The sequence below is a fragment of the Zonotrichia leucophrys genome, chromosome 3 (genome assembly GCF_028769735.1).
Source record: "Zonotrichia leucophrys gambelii isolate GWCS_2022_RI chromosome 3, RI_Zleu_2.0, whole genome shotgun sequence".
NCBI classification, from domain to species: domain Eukaryota; kingdom Metazoa; phylum Chordata; class Aves; order Passeriformes; family Passerellidae; genus Zonotrichia; species Zonotrichia leucophrys.
The window spans coordinates 33780898-33796953 of NC_088172.1; the positions used below are offsets into that span (position 1 = coordinate 33780898).

At 42.0% G+C, this 16056-nt stretch overlaps 1 protein-coding gene across 1 annotated transcript in view; it reads right to left on the reverse strand.

Moving 5' to 3' along the window:
* Positions 1–16056, reverse strand: part of LDAH (lipid droplet associated hydrolase) — a 120048-nt gene that overhangs the window by 73526 nt on the left and 30466 nt on the right. Inside the window, exon 3 of the mRNA XM_064707785.1 lies at positions 13682–13816. Coding sequence (XP_064563855.1) covers positions 13682–13816 — 135 coding nt within the window. The remainder of the gene's footprint in view (positions 1–13681; positions 13817–16056) is intronic.

Below are 16056 nucleotides of genomic sequence, written 5' to 3' on the forward strand. Positions count from 1 at the left end.
CTAATTGCAATAAGCTGGGCCCTGGCCTATGCTTATCGCACTTTGTTAGATACTGTCGGGCAGCAGACAGAGGCAGGGGGGCAGGGAGATAAATCAGCTATCCCAGTCACTCAAGCTGTAGCCAACAGCCCAGGCTCAGAGCCAGCAGCTAGACCAGACAGTGAGCCTAAGCCAGCATCTAAACCCATGGCTGTTGCTACCAGTACTAGAAGTGGGAAACGCACGGAAAAAACTGATCGACCAGTGGATGATGATGATGATGATGGTGATGATACAGGAGAAGGAACCTCAATGCCTCCTGACGTAAAATCAGGAGTCAAAGCAGCAGGTGCAAGATCAGACGCAAATATTGAGTCTTATTCCCTGAAGGACCTTCGTGGCCTAAGGAAGGACTACACTCGAAGGTCTGATGAATCCATAATTAGTTGGCTGGTCCGTCTCTGGGATGCTGCAGGCGAGGCTACAATTTTGGATGGCACTGAAGCCAGGCATTTGGGATCCCTGTCACAGGATACTGTCATAGACCAAGGAATGATGAGGGGGGCTAACTCTCAGAGCCTCTGGGAACGGGTCCTAAGAAGTGTAGCAGAAAGATACCTGTGTGCAGACGATCTCTATATGCAGCAGACTCAGTGGAAGACAATAGAGCAAGGGATCCAACGCCTGAGAGAAATGGCCGTGGTTGAGATTATCTTCTCAGATGATGTAACAACTAGGAACCCAGACTTAGTACCATGCACGTCTGTGATGTGGCGAAAACTCGTACGACTCGGGCCACAAGAATATGCCTCTGCCTTAGCCATCATGAAGAGGGATGAGAGGGGTGAGACTGTGCTTGACATGGCAAGGAAGCTCCGAGCATATGCAGATGCTGTACATGGCCCAACACATGCCAGAATCGCAGCGGTGGAAACACGTCTTCAAAAATTAGAGGACAAGATAGAGGAGGGTCACAAGAAACTGAGGGAGGAGATTAAAGAGAGCTTTCTCCAAATCTCGGCGGTACAGATCAGAGGTTCTGGTACCCAACGCAGACGTTCCCCAGACGGCGAGAGAAGGTACATCCCACGAGCTGAGCTGTGGTTCTATTTGCGTGATTGTGGAGAAGACATGAGGAGATGGCATAGACAACCTACCTCTGCTCTGGCACAACGGGTGAGACAACTGAAGATTCAGAGAGGAAGTTCCAAAAGGGAAGCAGCTCCAGTGGCCAGTAACCGAACTGTCACATATGATGATAATGACAATATTTTTGATCCCCTTGAAGGAACCTCCAAGACATATGCCCAGGGAAAGAAGGATAACCAGGCTTAGAGGGGCCCTGCCTCTAGCCAGGTAGAGGCTGGGGAAAACCGTGTTTTTTGGACTGTGTGGATTCGTTGGCCTGGCACATATGAACCACAAGAATACAAAGCTTTGGTTGACACTGGTGCACAATGCACATTAATCCCATCAAGACATGTGGGGACAGAGTCTGTTTCTATTGCTGGTGTGACAGGGGGATCACAGGATTTTACTCTGGTAGAAGCTGAGGTGAGCCTGACTGGAAATGAGTGGAAGAAACACTCTATTGTGACTGGCCCAGAGGCCCCATGTATTTTGGGCATAGACTACCTTCGAAGTGGGTATTTCAAAGACCCAAAGGGACTCAGATGGGCATTTGGAATAGCTGCTGTAGAGACAGAGGGTGTCAAGCAGTTGAACAGCTTGCCTGGACTGTCAGACAGCCCATCTGCAGTAGGTCTCCTGAAGGTGGAAGAGCAACGAGTGCCAATTGCCACCTCAACAGTGCACCGCCGACAGTACCGAACGAATCGAGATGCTGTGATCCCCATCCATAAGATGATCCGAGAGCTGGAGAGCCAAGGGGTGGTCAGCAAGACCCACTCACCCTTCAACAGCCCCATCTGGCCTGTGCGAAAATCTGAAGGAGAATGGAGATTGACTGTGGACTATCGTGCATTGAATGAAGTGACCCCACCCCTGAGCGCTGCTGTGCCGGACATGCTGGAACTCCAGTACGAGCTGGAGTCCAAGGCAGCAAGGTGGTACGCCACTATAGACATTGCCAATGCATTTTTCTCCATTCCTCTGGCAGCAGAATGCAGGCCTCAGTTTGCTTTCACCTGGAGAGGCGTGCAGTACACCTGGAACCGATTGCCCCAGGGGTGGAAGCACAGCCCCACCATCTGCCATGGACTGATCCAGGCTGCACTGGAAAAGGGTGAGGCTCCAGAACATTTGCAATATATTGATGACATCATTGTGTGGGGGAAGACAGCAGCAGAGGTGTTCGAGAAAGGGGAGAAAATTATCCAGATTCTCCTAAAAGCTGGCTTCGCCATCAAGAAGAACAAAGTCAAGGGACCTGCTCAAGAGATCCAGTTTCTGGGAGTGAAGTGGCAAGACGGACGGCGTCAGATTCCCACCGATGTCATCAACAAGATCACAGCAATGTCTCCACCCACCAATAAGAAAGAGACACAAGCTTTCCTAGGCGCCATAGGTTTTTGGAGGATGCATATTCCCGAATACAGTCAGATTGTGAGCCCTCTCTACCTGGTCACCCGTAAGAAGAACACTTTCCACTGGGGCCCAGAGCAGCAACAAGCCTTTGCACAGATCAAGCAGGAGATTGCTCATGCAGTAGCCCTTGGCCCAGTCAGGACAGGACCAGAGGTGAAGAATGTGCTCTACTCTGCAGCCGGGAACCATGGCTTGTCCTGGAGCCTTTGGCAGAAGGTGCCTGAGGAGACTCGGGGTCGACCACTGGGATTTTGGAGTCGAAGCTACAGAGGGTCTGAAGCCAACTATACTCCAACAGAGAAAGAAATCCTGGCTGCCTATGAAGGAGTCCAGGCTGCTTCGGAGGTAATAGGCACTGAAGCACAACTCCTCCTGGCACCCCGACTACCCGTGCTGGGGTGGATGTTCAAAGGCAAGGTTCCTTCCACTCACCATGCCACCAGTGCTACATGGAGCAAGTGGATTGCTCTCATCACTCAGCCGCCCATATAGGTAAACTGAATCGCCCTGGGATTTTGGAGGTCATTACAAATTGGCCCGAAGGTGAAAACTTTGGTCTCTCTGATGAAGGGGAACAAGAAGAGACACGAGCTGAAGAAGCTCCACCATACAACCAACTGCCAGCAGAAGATACACAATACGCTCTCTTTACTGATGGGTCGTGCCGCATTGTGGGAATGAACCGGAAGTGGAAAGCAGCTGTATGGAGCCCCACACGGCAGGTGGCAGAGGCCACTGAAGGAGAAGGTGGATCAAGCCAACTTGCTGAACTCAAAGCTGTTCAACTGGCCCTGGACATTGCTGAGAGAGAGAAGTGGCCAAAGCTCTACCTTTATACTGATTCATGGATGGTAGCCAATGCTCTGTGGGGATGGCTGGAGAGGTGGAAAAAGGCTAACTGGCAACGTAGAGGAAAGCCAATTTGGGCTGCTGAAGAGTGGAAAGACATTGCTACCAGGGTAGGGAAGCTGCCTGTGAAGGTCCGCCATGTAGATGCCCATGTACCCAAGAGTAGAGCTAATGAGGAGCACCAAAACAATGATCAGGTAGACCAAGCCGCAAAGATAGGGGTGTCCAAAATAGACCTAGATTGGGAACATAAAGGAGAGTTATTCTTAGCTCGGTGGGCCCATGATGCCTCAGGCCACCAGGGCAGAGATGCCACCTATAAGTGGGCACGAGACCGAGGGGTGGATCTAACCATGGACAGTATCTCTCAGGTTATCCATGACTGTGAGACGTGTGCCGCCATCAAGCAGGCCAAGCGACTGAAGCCCCTCTGGTACGGTGGGCGGTGGTCCAAGTACAAGTATGGGGAGGCCTGGCAGATTGACTACATCACACTGCCCCAGACACGCCAGGGCAAGCGCTACGTGCTGACCATGGTGGAGGCCACCACTGGATGGCTGGAAACCTACCCTGTGCCTCATGCTACAGCCCGGAACACCATCCTGGGCCTGGAAAAGCAAGTTCTGTGGAGACATGGCACCCCTGAGAGGATTGAGTCAGACAATGGGACTCATTTCAAGAACAGCCTTGTCAACACCTGGGCTAGGGAACATGGCATTGAGTGGGTGTACCATATCCCCTACCATGCACCAGCTGCAGGCAAAGTGGAGAGGTACAATGGACTGTTAAAAAACACATTGAAAGCATTAGGTGGGGGATCTTTCAAGAACTGGGATCAGCATCTGGCAAAGGCCACCTGGTTAGTTAACACCCGAGGCTCTACTAACCGAGTCGGCCCTGCCCAATCTGAGCCTTTGCAGAGAGTAGATGGAGACAAAGTCCCAGTGGTACATGTCAGAGGTTTGTTAGGGAAGACTGTGTGGATCAATTCTGCCTCGAGTACAGACAAACCCATTCGTGGGGTTGTCTTTGCTCAGGGACCAGGTTGCACGTGGTGGATAATGCAAAAAGATGGAAGAACACGATGTGTACCTCAGGGAGACCTGATTGTTGGATAAAACCTGTATAAATATCACTGTTTCCTGAATGTTATTACCATTGTCTGTGTATAGTTGTATAATGGATGTATCATGTATGTACTTGTAGAGTTAGAATTTATATTAGTTTTAGTAGTAAGCAGACGATATGGGGATAAGGGGTGGAATGTCCTGGGTTGACTATATGATGCTTTTATCCCCAATCGTCTCATTCTGTTTATGTTGAATAATAATAAGTTTTGTACCTTTAAGAGTGTTACAGAGAGTGAAGGGGGAGAGAGAAGAAGCGCGCAGTTTTGTTTTTCAGACACTGCACTCCTCCACATTCCTGCTCCTGACTGTGTTGTCTGCGGACAGACAGCGGGACAGAGAGCTCTTCTTTTGCTTTTTAGTTAGTGTTAGCTAGCTGAGGCAAAGAAGTTCCCTGGACTGTTTTTTCCCTTTTCTTTGGACCTCTTGGAACTGCTCTGGACTGAACACCCAGGAGAGCACCGGCAGCTGCAGCTGTGGCCCACCGGGCCGGGCCTGGCCTGCGACAATTCCAGCACTGAGAGACTGATCAGAGACTGAGTGAGCTGCTGCTTGAACTCGGGGTTTTTTTTTTTTCTCAGTTTGTCATCTCTTTTAGAGTGGCAAGGGGTCTCATTGTTTTGATACTGTTTTGGTCTTATTGTTTAATAAACAGGGGGTTTTTTTCCACCTTTCTCCAAGGAAGTATTTTTCTTTCCTCCCAGACCAGTTGGGGGGAGGGGCCGATTGGATCTGCTTTTCCCACCAGAGCTCCTTTGGGGGGATTCTTCCCCAAATTTGCTCTAAACCTAGACAAATAGGCATTAGGATGGCATCCAATAAACTTAGTCTTTTTCTTTGCCCTTGTGAATATTCATCTTGGATGACACTGTTTCAATAGAAGTATAAAGAAAAGTGTAGGTTTCTATGTTCATTTGTCCATAGAAATATTAAATTTACTATTGTAAATTATGGAACAACAACATCCTTTTTAAGGAGTAAATTATCTACTTAGGCAAGTATAACATTTTTCCATCTTTCACCTGTATCCCTCAAAACTGATAGATTATAAGAGCCCTTCAGGATTATTATCTTCTATTCCCTACTTGCAGTAAACTGGTAGCACAGAACTGACTGCAAAGAGCTGTCAAAACCTGCAAAAATGTCAGTTTATGGCAGCAGAGAACACAACCCCCTGCTAGTAGTGCTAAGGGCTGTAGCACAGCACATCTGCAAAATATTCTGCAATACAGTGCCATCTCACAGGACTCAGTCCCAACACTCCCAACCTGCCTTGAAAAGCTTTGTAATCTCTGCCTGGGCTCCTCCTCACACAAGGAGTGGGACCTGACAGCAGAGGGAACCAACCATGGCTCAGTGACTCCCAGCACTGATTCCCACTGGCTAAAGAGAAACAGACAAAACAGCACCTGCAAAAGTCTGAATTTATGAAAATCAATGGGAAAACTCAGCAGAGCAAATAGAATTTCACCTTGTACTTTGTATAAATGTAGCAGGTTTCTTTATCAGTTGCCGATGCTTCAAGTAACTATTTGCATAAGCTGTTCAGTGCAAATTTTGTATCTTTGGGGAAGAAACACATTTTTGTGAAATGACTGCTTTAAATTCTGATTTTTATCTTTTCTTCTCCAGTGTTCTGTTACACTGTTTAACATTTAATTCTCTGTTACCAAGATAGCAGTTTCCTTTTTAATCTTCCTGAAGAAAATGCTGAAGGTTTCTTTCTTATCCACCCACCTGAAATGCCCAGCATACAACCATGGCAACCTGCCCAAGGTATTGCTGTGATGGCTTTCTACTTGGGAGTTTACCTGATAGGTGAAATAGAGACTCAAGTGCCACCAGTACAAAACTGAGTACTTAAAGGGGCTACAACCAAGACAGAGAGGGACTTTTACAAGGGCATGAAGTGACAGGAGAAAGAAAAATGGCTTTAAACTGGAAGAGGACAGGTTTAGTTCAGGTATAAGGAAGAAATTCTGTACTGTGAGTTGTGGATGTCCCATCCCTCAAGGCCAGGCTGGACTGGGCTTTGAGCAGCCTTATCTCATGGAAGGTATCTCTGCCGATGGTAGGGGATGAATAAGGGATTTTTGGTGTTCATTTGCACATGTGAGAGGTCCTTCATGGAAAGTAAATCAGTTCACCACAAACAGTTCTAGAGTCAGAGTTGTAAAAAGTCTGGTTTCCTCACTCATTTACATTAGCAGGCATTGAAGCAACAGCTCAATACAAACATTTTGAAACTACCTGAGGCTTTAGAGTATAATTTATATAATAAGACATCACCTGAGTTTTACCTGGACTCTAGACACAAACAGCTCCAAATATGCTCTTGTACTTTCATACTGAAGTGTATTCAGGAACACCGATATTGCCCTCTTTGTGATTAACTGAAAAATCCCCCAAATCACATAAACCATAACATGGAAGGAAGTGGCAGCAAGCTCAGCAATAATATGTTTGAAACCATAGTTCTGTTCTAAAAAAAGTGACAATGAAAGTGCCAAAGAATTTTAATTATCTACAATGTTTAACCCAATGGGGAATTATTTGGCAAAAAAGTAGTCACCTGACCACACCAAGTAATTCAATAGCTCTAGTAAATTAGGCCATTTTTATATATTTATTAATTGACAAAACCTCAAATTCAGCCTTTAGAAAGGTAAGAATATGTCTATCTTAAAAGCAAGACAGTAGTGCCACGTGGTATCAAAACCAGAAGAAAGAAAAACTTCATCCAGCAAGCAGTCATTCAACCTGAATCCACAGTACCACATAATTTTGTTCTTTATCATTTCTTCAAACACTCTGCCTCTACTCAGATCTTACAAATTTAAGATACACTAGAGGTAACAGTAATTCATTACTGATTATTTAAGAATGAGGCCATTTGCAGTCACTTCTTCTGCCCACTCTGCCTTGCAGTTTCCTGTATTTTCCTGAGATGCATACATTGCTCCTCAAAGGAAGGGAAATTCCTGAAACTGAAACAAAACCAGAAAGGGTCCATGTTCCAAACCTGATTATTTTTAGATGTTACTGATGGTTTCTCACTTTTACAGCTGTAGATCACTATCAATTAAAAATAAAAATGTCATTAAACATTGGACTGATCCCATCAAAATCTGCAACATTCGCTGCAAGTTGTGTGGGTATCAAAATTAAATCAAAGGTCCCTAATATAAATTAGAATTGCTAAATTAAACTATTGATCAGCTTTTCTTCCTGCAGCCAACCTGTGAAGTGAATAAACTTTTTGACTCAACTACAAAAACAAATCCAGGCCTCTTACACCTTCAGACATAACGATTATTCCCTGCTGTGGGGTTACTTCATTGTCATTCTGTTAGCAGATGCAGGAATATCTTTCAAATTGAGTTGCGTTAAAAGATTCCTAAATATTCTCCCTGGGGAAAATAACCTGATCATATAAATACTGTGGGTTTTTTTAAATTACATTAGGTTTTTACCTTCCTTATAACAGTATGGTAAACATTTAAGCAAGCTACTCTAAAACATCATAGCACTGCTCATCCCAGGGAACTGTGACCTGCTTTCAGACAGACACCAGAAGATGGAACTTTTACCTTTTGACCAGGTAGAACGTTCTTGAACACTTCCCCCGCCCCCCGCCACTAAAAGCCACCTGCATCTAAACAGAAATGCTGGTATTAGCTGGTATCAAGTCAGAACATACCTATGTCGTGGGATGAAATGCACAAAATAACCCATAAACAATTTCAAAGCCTACATCCAAAGGTTCCTGGAATGCAGTAAAGACATTGTGCTCTCTAATGGATGAATTCTTGCCTTTTTTTTTTAACATCTTGTTTTCTGGGTAAAGATCCAGAGGATTGTATCATTTTTCAAATATCATTAAAAACAGAATTATATTTTTCTTATTTGTAGTTATGGATAAAAAAATTCTGGTTCTTTTAACCAAGGAATTAGTTGAATAAGGTACTAGAATGGATTAAAAAGCTCTCCACATGGACATTTTTTAATAATATTCCAGTAGATATTATGTCAACAGACTTAGTGGAAAACCCTGAAAGAAATAAGAAAATGCAGAGAACCCATTTTTCCTGTAGTCATAAGAAATGTAAAGTCAAAGTCCTATTCCTTGTAATGTCAGCAAAAATTAGTCAATACTCCATCAAACTCAATGGGATATACATTAAGTGGTATCAAAATGAGCTTAATAGTGTTTAAATGATCTTCATAATTAAATACATGGCTGCTAAGGTATGATAATATAAATGCTTAAAATTGTTAACATTTTGAATAGCCAGAAAAGAAAACAACAGAGCAACTTAGAAATATTTCATATATAGCAAAATTTTAATTTTCTTGCTTTTGATTTTGAATAGAACAAGACTTTTAGACACATGCTTAAAATTAAGCAGGACTGATAAAGTCAATGCCAAATGCCAAGGTATCACTCTAAGGATGTATTTGCATAATTATGGGCATGATTACGGGACCTCCATGAATAATTAACTGAATGTGGTTTAAAGGAAAGTAACTGGAGTAGTGCAGCATCCCTAGGGCTGCTTACTTTTCACACATCTAGATTTCAGGCATTCCAGTGGGTTCATAAGATGAACTGACCATTTGTTTCCTTAAAATAGACACTTAGTATTAAAGCCATACAGCAAAATTCAGATCTTACCAGTTTAAGACAAAAACCTCAATATTTAAATGGCTCCTAATAACTTTTACACATGCACACACGCTTCCTTCCTTAGGCTGCCTTTTCCAAGGAAGGAATAAGGTTTCTGGGCAGCAGCAGTTGCTGGATCTCGAGGGGCAGCAGGGCTGCGCTGCAGTGACAGTTCCTGTCCATCCTGGGACAACAGCCAGTCCCTCTGTGCACACCCTGACCTGGGGTCCCTCACTGCTGACAAACACCACGTGAGGAGCTCCATGTGATTCATCAGTGCCAAGGTCAGCTCCGTGAACAGGAACCTTCACCTCTCTATACATTAAAAAACTACACTTGGTATGAAATAGTTGTGAAACCAGCATAATTCTACTGTGATGGCATGCTCAAAACTTGGGGTTTTTATTGTACCTACAGTGTGATACCACTACACTGGGAGACACTGTGTCATATAAATCTGCATTACAGTTAAGCAGAATTAGGCCATAAACATGATTACAGAGTTTTCTGCATCTGTAATACAGAAATATAACTGACTAAACCTCAAAGGAACTTATACTAAATATAATTAATGATTCTCAGATATTTTAATTGATAAGCCTAGGAAGCAGAAAATGTTGTTGAAATAGAAATTAATGTGAATTAAATGTATGTAACAAGTATTAAATGTGTATATGCATAAGCTTAAAGTATGTATGTGAGATGCCAGCCCAGCTGCCTTCCTACTGCTTTTCTCCCATATATATAAATATGCCAGACATAAACGCTTTTTAAACACATCTATCACTGCATACCCCACTGTGGCCACATATCTGCTGTTATAACTAATCATACAAGGCTGAAGCATGGATAAGGATTTGCTGGTCAAAAAACTTCTGAGTACAAGAGAGATTAATTCTGAAGTGTTTTTGTACTGACCGAAGAAACTGCCAGTATCTCTGATTCACCTGATTCAGCAATGGAGGTATTTTCCCTCATCAGCAATTGCTAAAAACATCTATTCTACTTAAAATAAATGAGTCACAAGCCAGCAAAAACTACCAAATGCATACAGAGTCCCTGCGTCCGTGTAACTTTTGTCCCTGGAAATGTTTAAGGCCAGGCTGGATGGAGCTGTGAGCAACCTGGTCTAGTGGAAGGTGTCTGTGTCCATGTTAACTACATGACATTTAAGCTCCCTTCCAACCCAGGCCATTCTATAATTCTGTGATACACAAAAACAAGGAAACGTCCCTATTTTTAGGAACCCAGTTCTTGGAACACCAAACTTCCATGACCTCCTCCTCTCCTGTTTGCAGCAGTGCAGACCACAATCCCACTCCTTGCCAGCACCACACATTCATGGTGGTACATCTCCAAGGGCACTGCAGCAAATGCTTACACAGAAGTGTTATTGGAAAAGTATTCTTAGTTACTATTCATTCCCCTTAGCAAGTGGAAAGCAGCTAAAGTGCCAATTGCATCTGATCAGCCAGATCACAGTTAGGGAATCATGGTCCTAAGTAACTCATAACCTCTTATTACAGAACACCACACTCTTTGTCTTGCTCAGGCTACTATTTTGGGCTCTCTCCTGCCAGCACAGCATATCATGATGGTAAAAACTTATGGCTCATATCTGCTAATCATACCCACACTTTTATCTGTCATTTGGTGGACAACCAGCCAGCAATTAACAAGATTATTAACTTGCTGAAGTATAAATTCAATTTTACCCAAACAATTTCAGTCATTTTTTCTGGATTTATACCACTTGAGCTAGAGGCAGATTCTCACTCATAGCCAATTTTGCAGTTTCATTAGAAGCCAGAGGGCTGCAAAAGCAAACTCCATTCAGATGAATTATAACAACAGCCAAGAAGCAATATATCAAATAAATTTAAGCTACATACCACTTCAAATTTTTCCTGTAATGCTAGAATTTATTTCTTTTTATGCACAACTTAATTTGAGTTCAAAACTTCACACTGATGGTACATTAACATTTCAGGTTCACATAATCAATGTCTTCACAGATAATTTATTATTCCTTCACCACTTCTCTGCTTTTCCCATACTGTTTCTTAGGATGTAATTCAGTTTCAAAATGGTCTGAAGGCCCTACTTCCCCTGTGTAAAGAGCAAGCAGTGGAAACACTCTTTTGATGGACAAGAAACCAGTCATTACCTATCTTTTTTCACCAAGAACCATAAACTAAGGCTAGTTTAGCAGATTTTAAGGACACACTATTATCTTCTACAGTCCATAGAACATTAAAGATCTAACTAGAAATTTATTTTGTAAATTGACTATTAAGAATGCCACTCAAAATTTCCTGTCATTCAGAAGGAAAAACATGCCTTGCTGATTTGACTGTGTCTAACTCAGTACTCATCCATATTGTTTACAAAGTTCTAGAGATTTATCTTGAATATTATTTATCATTTGACCAAATATGGTATCATCAAGTAATGAATGCTGACTAGCTACTAATTAGGTATATGACATTTTAATACATCAATTGTGCCTCTTTAGTTGATTAAGATATGAATCACAGGATTCCATAGTTCTGTAGCACTTGGCAAACACAGAATATTAGGGCAAATAAATTAATAATTTATTTCTGATTTAATTTTTCTTTACTCTCAGTCTCACTTTCCTACTGAAAGTAGTTTATTGGCAGCCCTAAGGACAAACAAAAGCATGCCTTCCATCTTCTTGAAGGACACTGAGGCACTGGAGTGTGTCCAGAGAAAGGCAATGAGGTGGGGAAGAGTCTGAAGCACAAATTTGATGAGGAGCAGCTTAGGGACCAAGGGGTGTTCAGCTTGGAAAAAAGATTTTCAGGGAGGACCTTAAGGCTGTCTACAGCTACCTGAAAAAAGGGTGTGGCCAGGCAGGCAGGGGTTCGTCTCTAAGGGATACAACAGGAGAAAACGACCTGAAGTTGTGCCAAGAAAGGTTCAGCTTGGACACCAGGAAAAATTTCTTCACTGAGAGTGGTTAAGCATTGGAACAGGCTGCCCAGGGAAGTGGTGGAGTCACCATCCTTGGAAGTGTTCAAAAAACAAGCAGATGTGGCACATGATGTGGTTTAGTGGGTATGGTGGCATTTGGTTGCCTTGATTTCTTCCACATGTAATGATCCCAAGATTCTACACTTACTTCTGTGTGAAATGTTCTAGTTCTTATTTCTCATCCAGCCACAGCAGATGTCCACAGAATTAAACCACTTTAAAACATTGCTATGTATGCACACCTGCTGTCTATGCATATGTTTTCTGCTAATTTTAAATAAGATAGAACTAGAAAACTGTTCTCCTTTTTGTAATTTTGCCTACAGCTAAGGATTAATGTTGTCCAGTTTTATGTTCACAGTAGTGCTCAAAACAAATGTCTTTTTAAAAGCTGAGGAGGAGGATAAGGACATTGAAACAGAGGTATAACTTCTGTATCACATGCAATGAGTAAAATTAAGTTTCAAATAGTTTTGCACAGTGGATTGATTGCTGGGAGCAGAATTGCAGCAGTGAAATGTTCAATTAATTGTGTGTGCCTCTGTGGAGCAGGGCTTGCAAGAGTTCTCTGAAAAGGATATCATACAGAAGTAGAAATGAAAGGTGTAGCTTTGTTCAGTTTCCAAATTGCTAAGTGATATCCCTCCAGTCAATTAGGAAGTAGTCTGTGATTGATGGCTGCTGTTGGAAAACTTACTTTAGTCTTTATTAGACTTTCAAAATGTACTTGAACTAAATCTTATCAGGCATATTATTCCTTTGCAGTTTGCTACATTTAAGACCCCTTTACAGGACAGCATAATTCACAAGTCAAGCGCACAGTTTAAATGCTTGCACACTCTAAATCAGTGGTCTCCAAAGTGGGGTGTTTGCACAGTGTGATATAGGAAGAAAATACCAGAAATGCCAATTTATGCTACGTCACTGTAGCTTGACCAAGTCCAGAGGACTTCCAACATCTATCAGCTTTCAGGACAGGATTCACTGCATGTTCCCCCACCTAACTATGCTTGGAGCACCATCTCTTGCTGCAGATCTGCATGTTAAAAGACTCTTAACAGATCCACAAGCAACCTCTCCCCTGCAAACATCCCATACTCCAGTCTCAGAAAGACTTGCTTCCAGGGAATTCACTGATTTAGTACAGCTATTTTTAAATTCTGAGATAATTAAATCTCTCCTAACGTACTCCATCTCTGAACTGGACATTTAATTTAAAAATGTACTTTTCTATCTACTCTTCTCAACATAAACACATTCTAGACCTTCTTCACTGTAATGTGTCTCTAACAACTGCCAACAGTAAACTCTTTTATTCTCCTAAAAGCACATATTTGTCTGGCAAATCTAATTTACCTAAAATACTTCACCAACTTCTCATACAAATGAAAATTGTTCTGTGGATATACAATGGAGACATTTAAAACTCATGTCAATCTGTTTTCAATAAGCACAAGTTTTGCCACTGAAACTGGAAGAGTATAAACAATTGTATGCATAGGTTACAGTATTGTACCTTCTATCATTTCCATCCCACTTGGAGGTTTACAGTGTCCAGCATGGCTCACAACCCAGACAGGATACTGCTGGTTCAGTCCACAATAAAGGGCCTGTATAAAGGTCCTGTAATAACCTGCCAGTCCTGGGTTACCTGCCAAAAAACAAAACATAGAAGCACAGTCAATAATAACCTTCCAACAGCAAGCAATCTGCTTCAAAACAAACTAAACAGCATTACACAGCAATTTGCTAATTTATTTTCTCTAGTACATTTCCAGTTTTCATTTCCCTAATGTTATGTTCATTTCCCCCATGCTATTGAACTTGTTTAATTCCAGTGACCAATGGCACTCATGGGAAGCATTTTACAGAATTACTTTGAAATTGCAAAACCTAAAATTGAAGTCCAACACAAGTGAAAACATCTTTTTCCATCAGAGGTCAACCAGCTTGCTTATCTATCCCATCCAGTTACAGGAATGTGAAACTAAAACATCACAAAGTCTACAGCATGTATCATGTGATCCAGATGCCTGCTTTCCAAATATCTCAGTGTAACCACTTCAAAATAGGTATGTGGCATTGTTACTATACAAAAAGGCTGTCCTGACCCTAAAAGAAAGGATGATTTTATCCTAAACACATTGGACCAAATAAATATTTTCCTGCTTCCAACTTCATTTTTTATCTGTCCCTTTTTACACCAGTGGAGAAGCTCTTTCCTTTTCAACTCTTCTGCTCTAGAACCATGGGATAACCTGTCCTCCCTCCTGGTGTCCCAGCAGCTTTTGAGGACTTCTGATAAAAGGCCGGTGTCTGAATGGCCATGGCTTGCCCTGAGAATTCAGACCACCCTACTCTAAAATCCACTGTTAAACACAGAAAATATCAACAGTCATATACCACTGCTGATGTAGAAACATTGTCCCAAAGATAAAAGTACATCTATGAAAGGGATCTCTGGATTGCCAAACAAAACTCTGTACTTTGCTCCTCCTTTTTTCTTCCTCATTTGGATATCACTAGTGATGTAAATTGGAGAGGAAATTCATACGAAGACAAAGCAGAACTTTCCTAATTTCCACAGGATGCATAAAAATTCCACACAGACATCAGAACATAAAATTCATATTTATTTATTTATTTATTTGATGGTTTTCCAGAGTAGTTACACTGATTTTTTATTATTGTTTAGATGCCAGCAAAGCTCACCATGATGGCTGGGATTGCTCAGTTATGTGTCTTTCAACTCCCACATCAGGCAATTCTTACTTTGGGTATCATCAGCAGCCAAAGGCAGCATGAGCAGTATTGTGTCAAAAGGCTGTCATTTTTTAAGACAAAACCATTCCAAAATAACACCAGTGTATTTCAAAACAAAAAAAGCCTTCATTCAAATTCTGTCAACTCCTCTATATCCATCTGATTGTAATAACAGGGGCTGAGCTGTGAAAGTATTGATAGTGACAGAGAAGGATTAGTCCTATAATCAAATTAATACCTGTGAAAACGGCATATGGAAATAAAAACAAGGGTTATTCCACTTCTTCTCTTTCTGTAGTGGGTATTTTCAAATTTTCTTGTTTGTCTTCCACCCTTTTGCTGTTCAGGTAGCATACAGTAAGTTCACTGCTGTCCCAAGAGGTTCCCAGAGCCCAGTGCCACCGAGGCACCCAGAGCCACGTACACGGGAGCTGGTACCACAGCTCACCCTGGGATGATGCATGAGCACAGGAAGGGAGCCTTTCCCTCTAGGTAATATGTCTCACACACTTCACCCCTCACTTGCATGTACTGAGTGTCTCTGGGGGGTTTAAATCTTAATAAAACTAGTGATCTTAGACAAACATTATTTTTACTGGATTATACACACAGATGTGGGGGGAAAAAAAATCCTCAACTCCAAAACGTCACAATCAGTTATTACGTATTTCTAAGCATCTCATTGTAAGCTTGCCATTAAAGGAGACTTTTAAAAAAAGAAACTTGTTTTGTAAAAACTCCAGAACACAATCAAATTTGTGCAAGTCGATTTCCAGGAAAACAATTTAAAATTCACAAGGTTCACATATCCATACAATTGCATCACGCTTTCATACATCAAAAATATATAACATGAAGGGCCCCAGAGACAATAAAACATAATCTTGACATCATTTGTCAAGTGCCTTGGATTGATGTTACACAGAGGAAATCTGTCTTTCAGCAAGGCAGAAGAAAAAAGTAGCAGCAATCCAAAATCAATTGTGTCTTCTGTAGTACAAATGATCATAATGTTTTGCATTATGTTTAATCCTGGAATATAACACCATTAGGAGTTTTGAGATCAAGGAATCACAAAATTAATCTCAATCATAGCATTTTTTCTTTGCACTTTTCTCTCCTTTAATA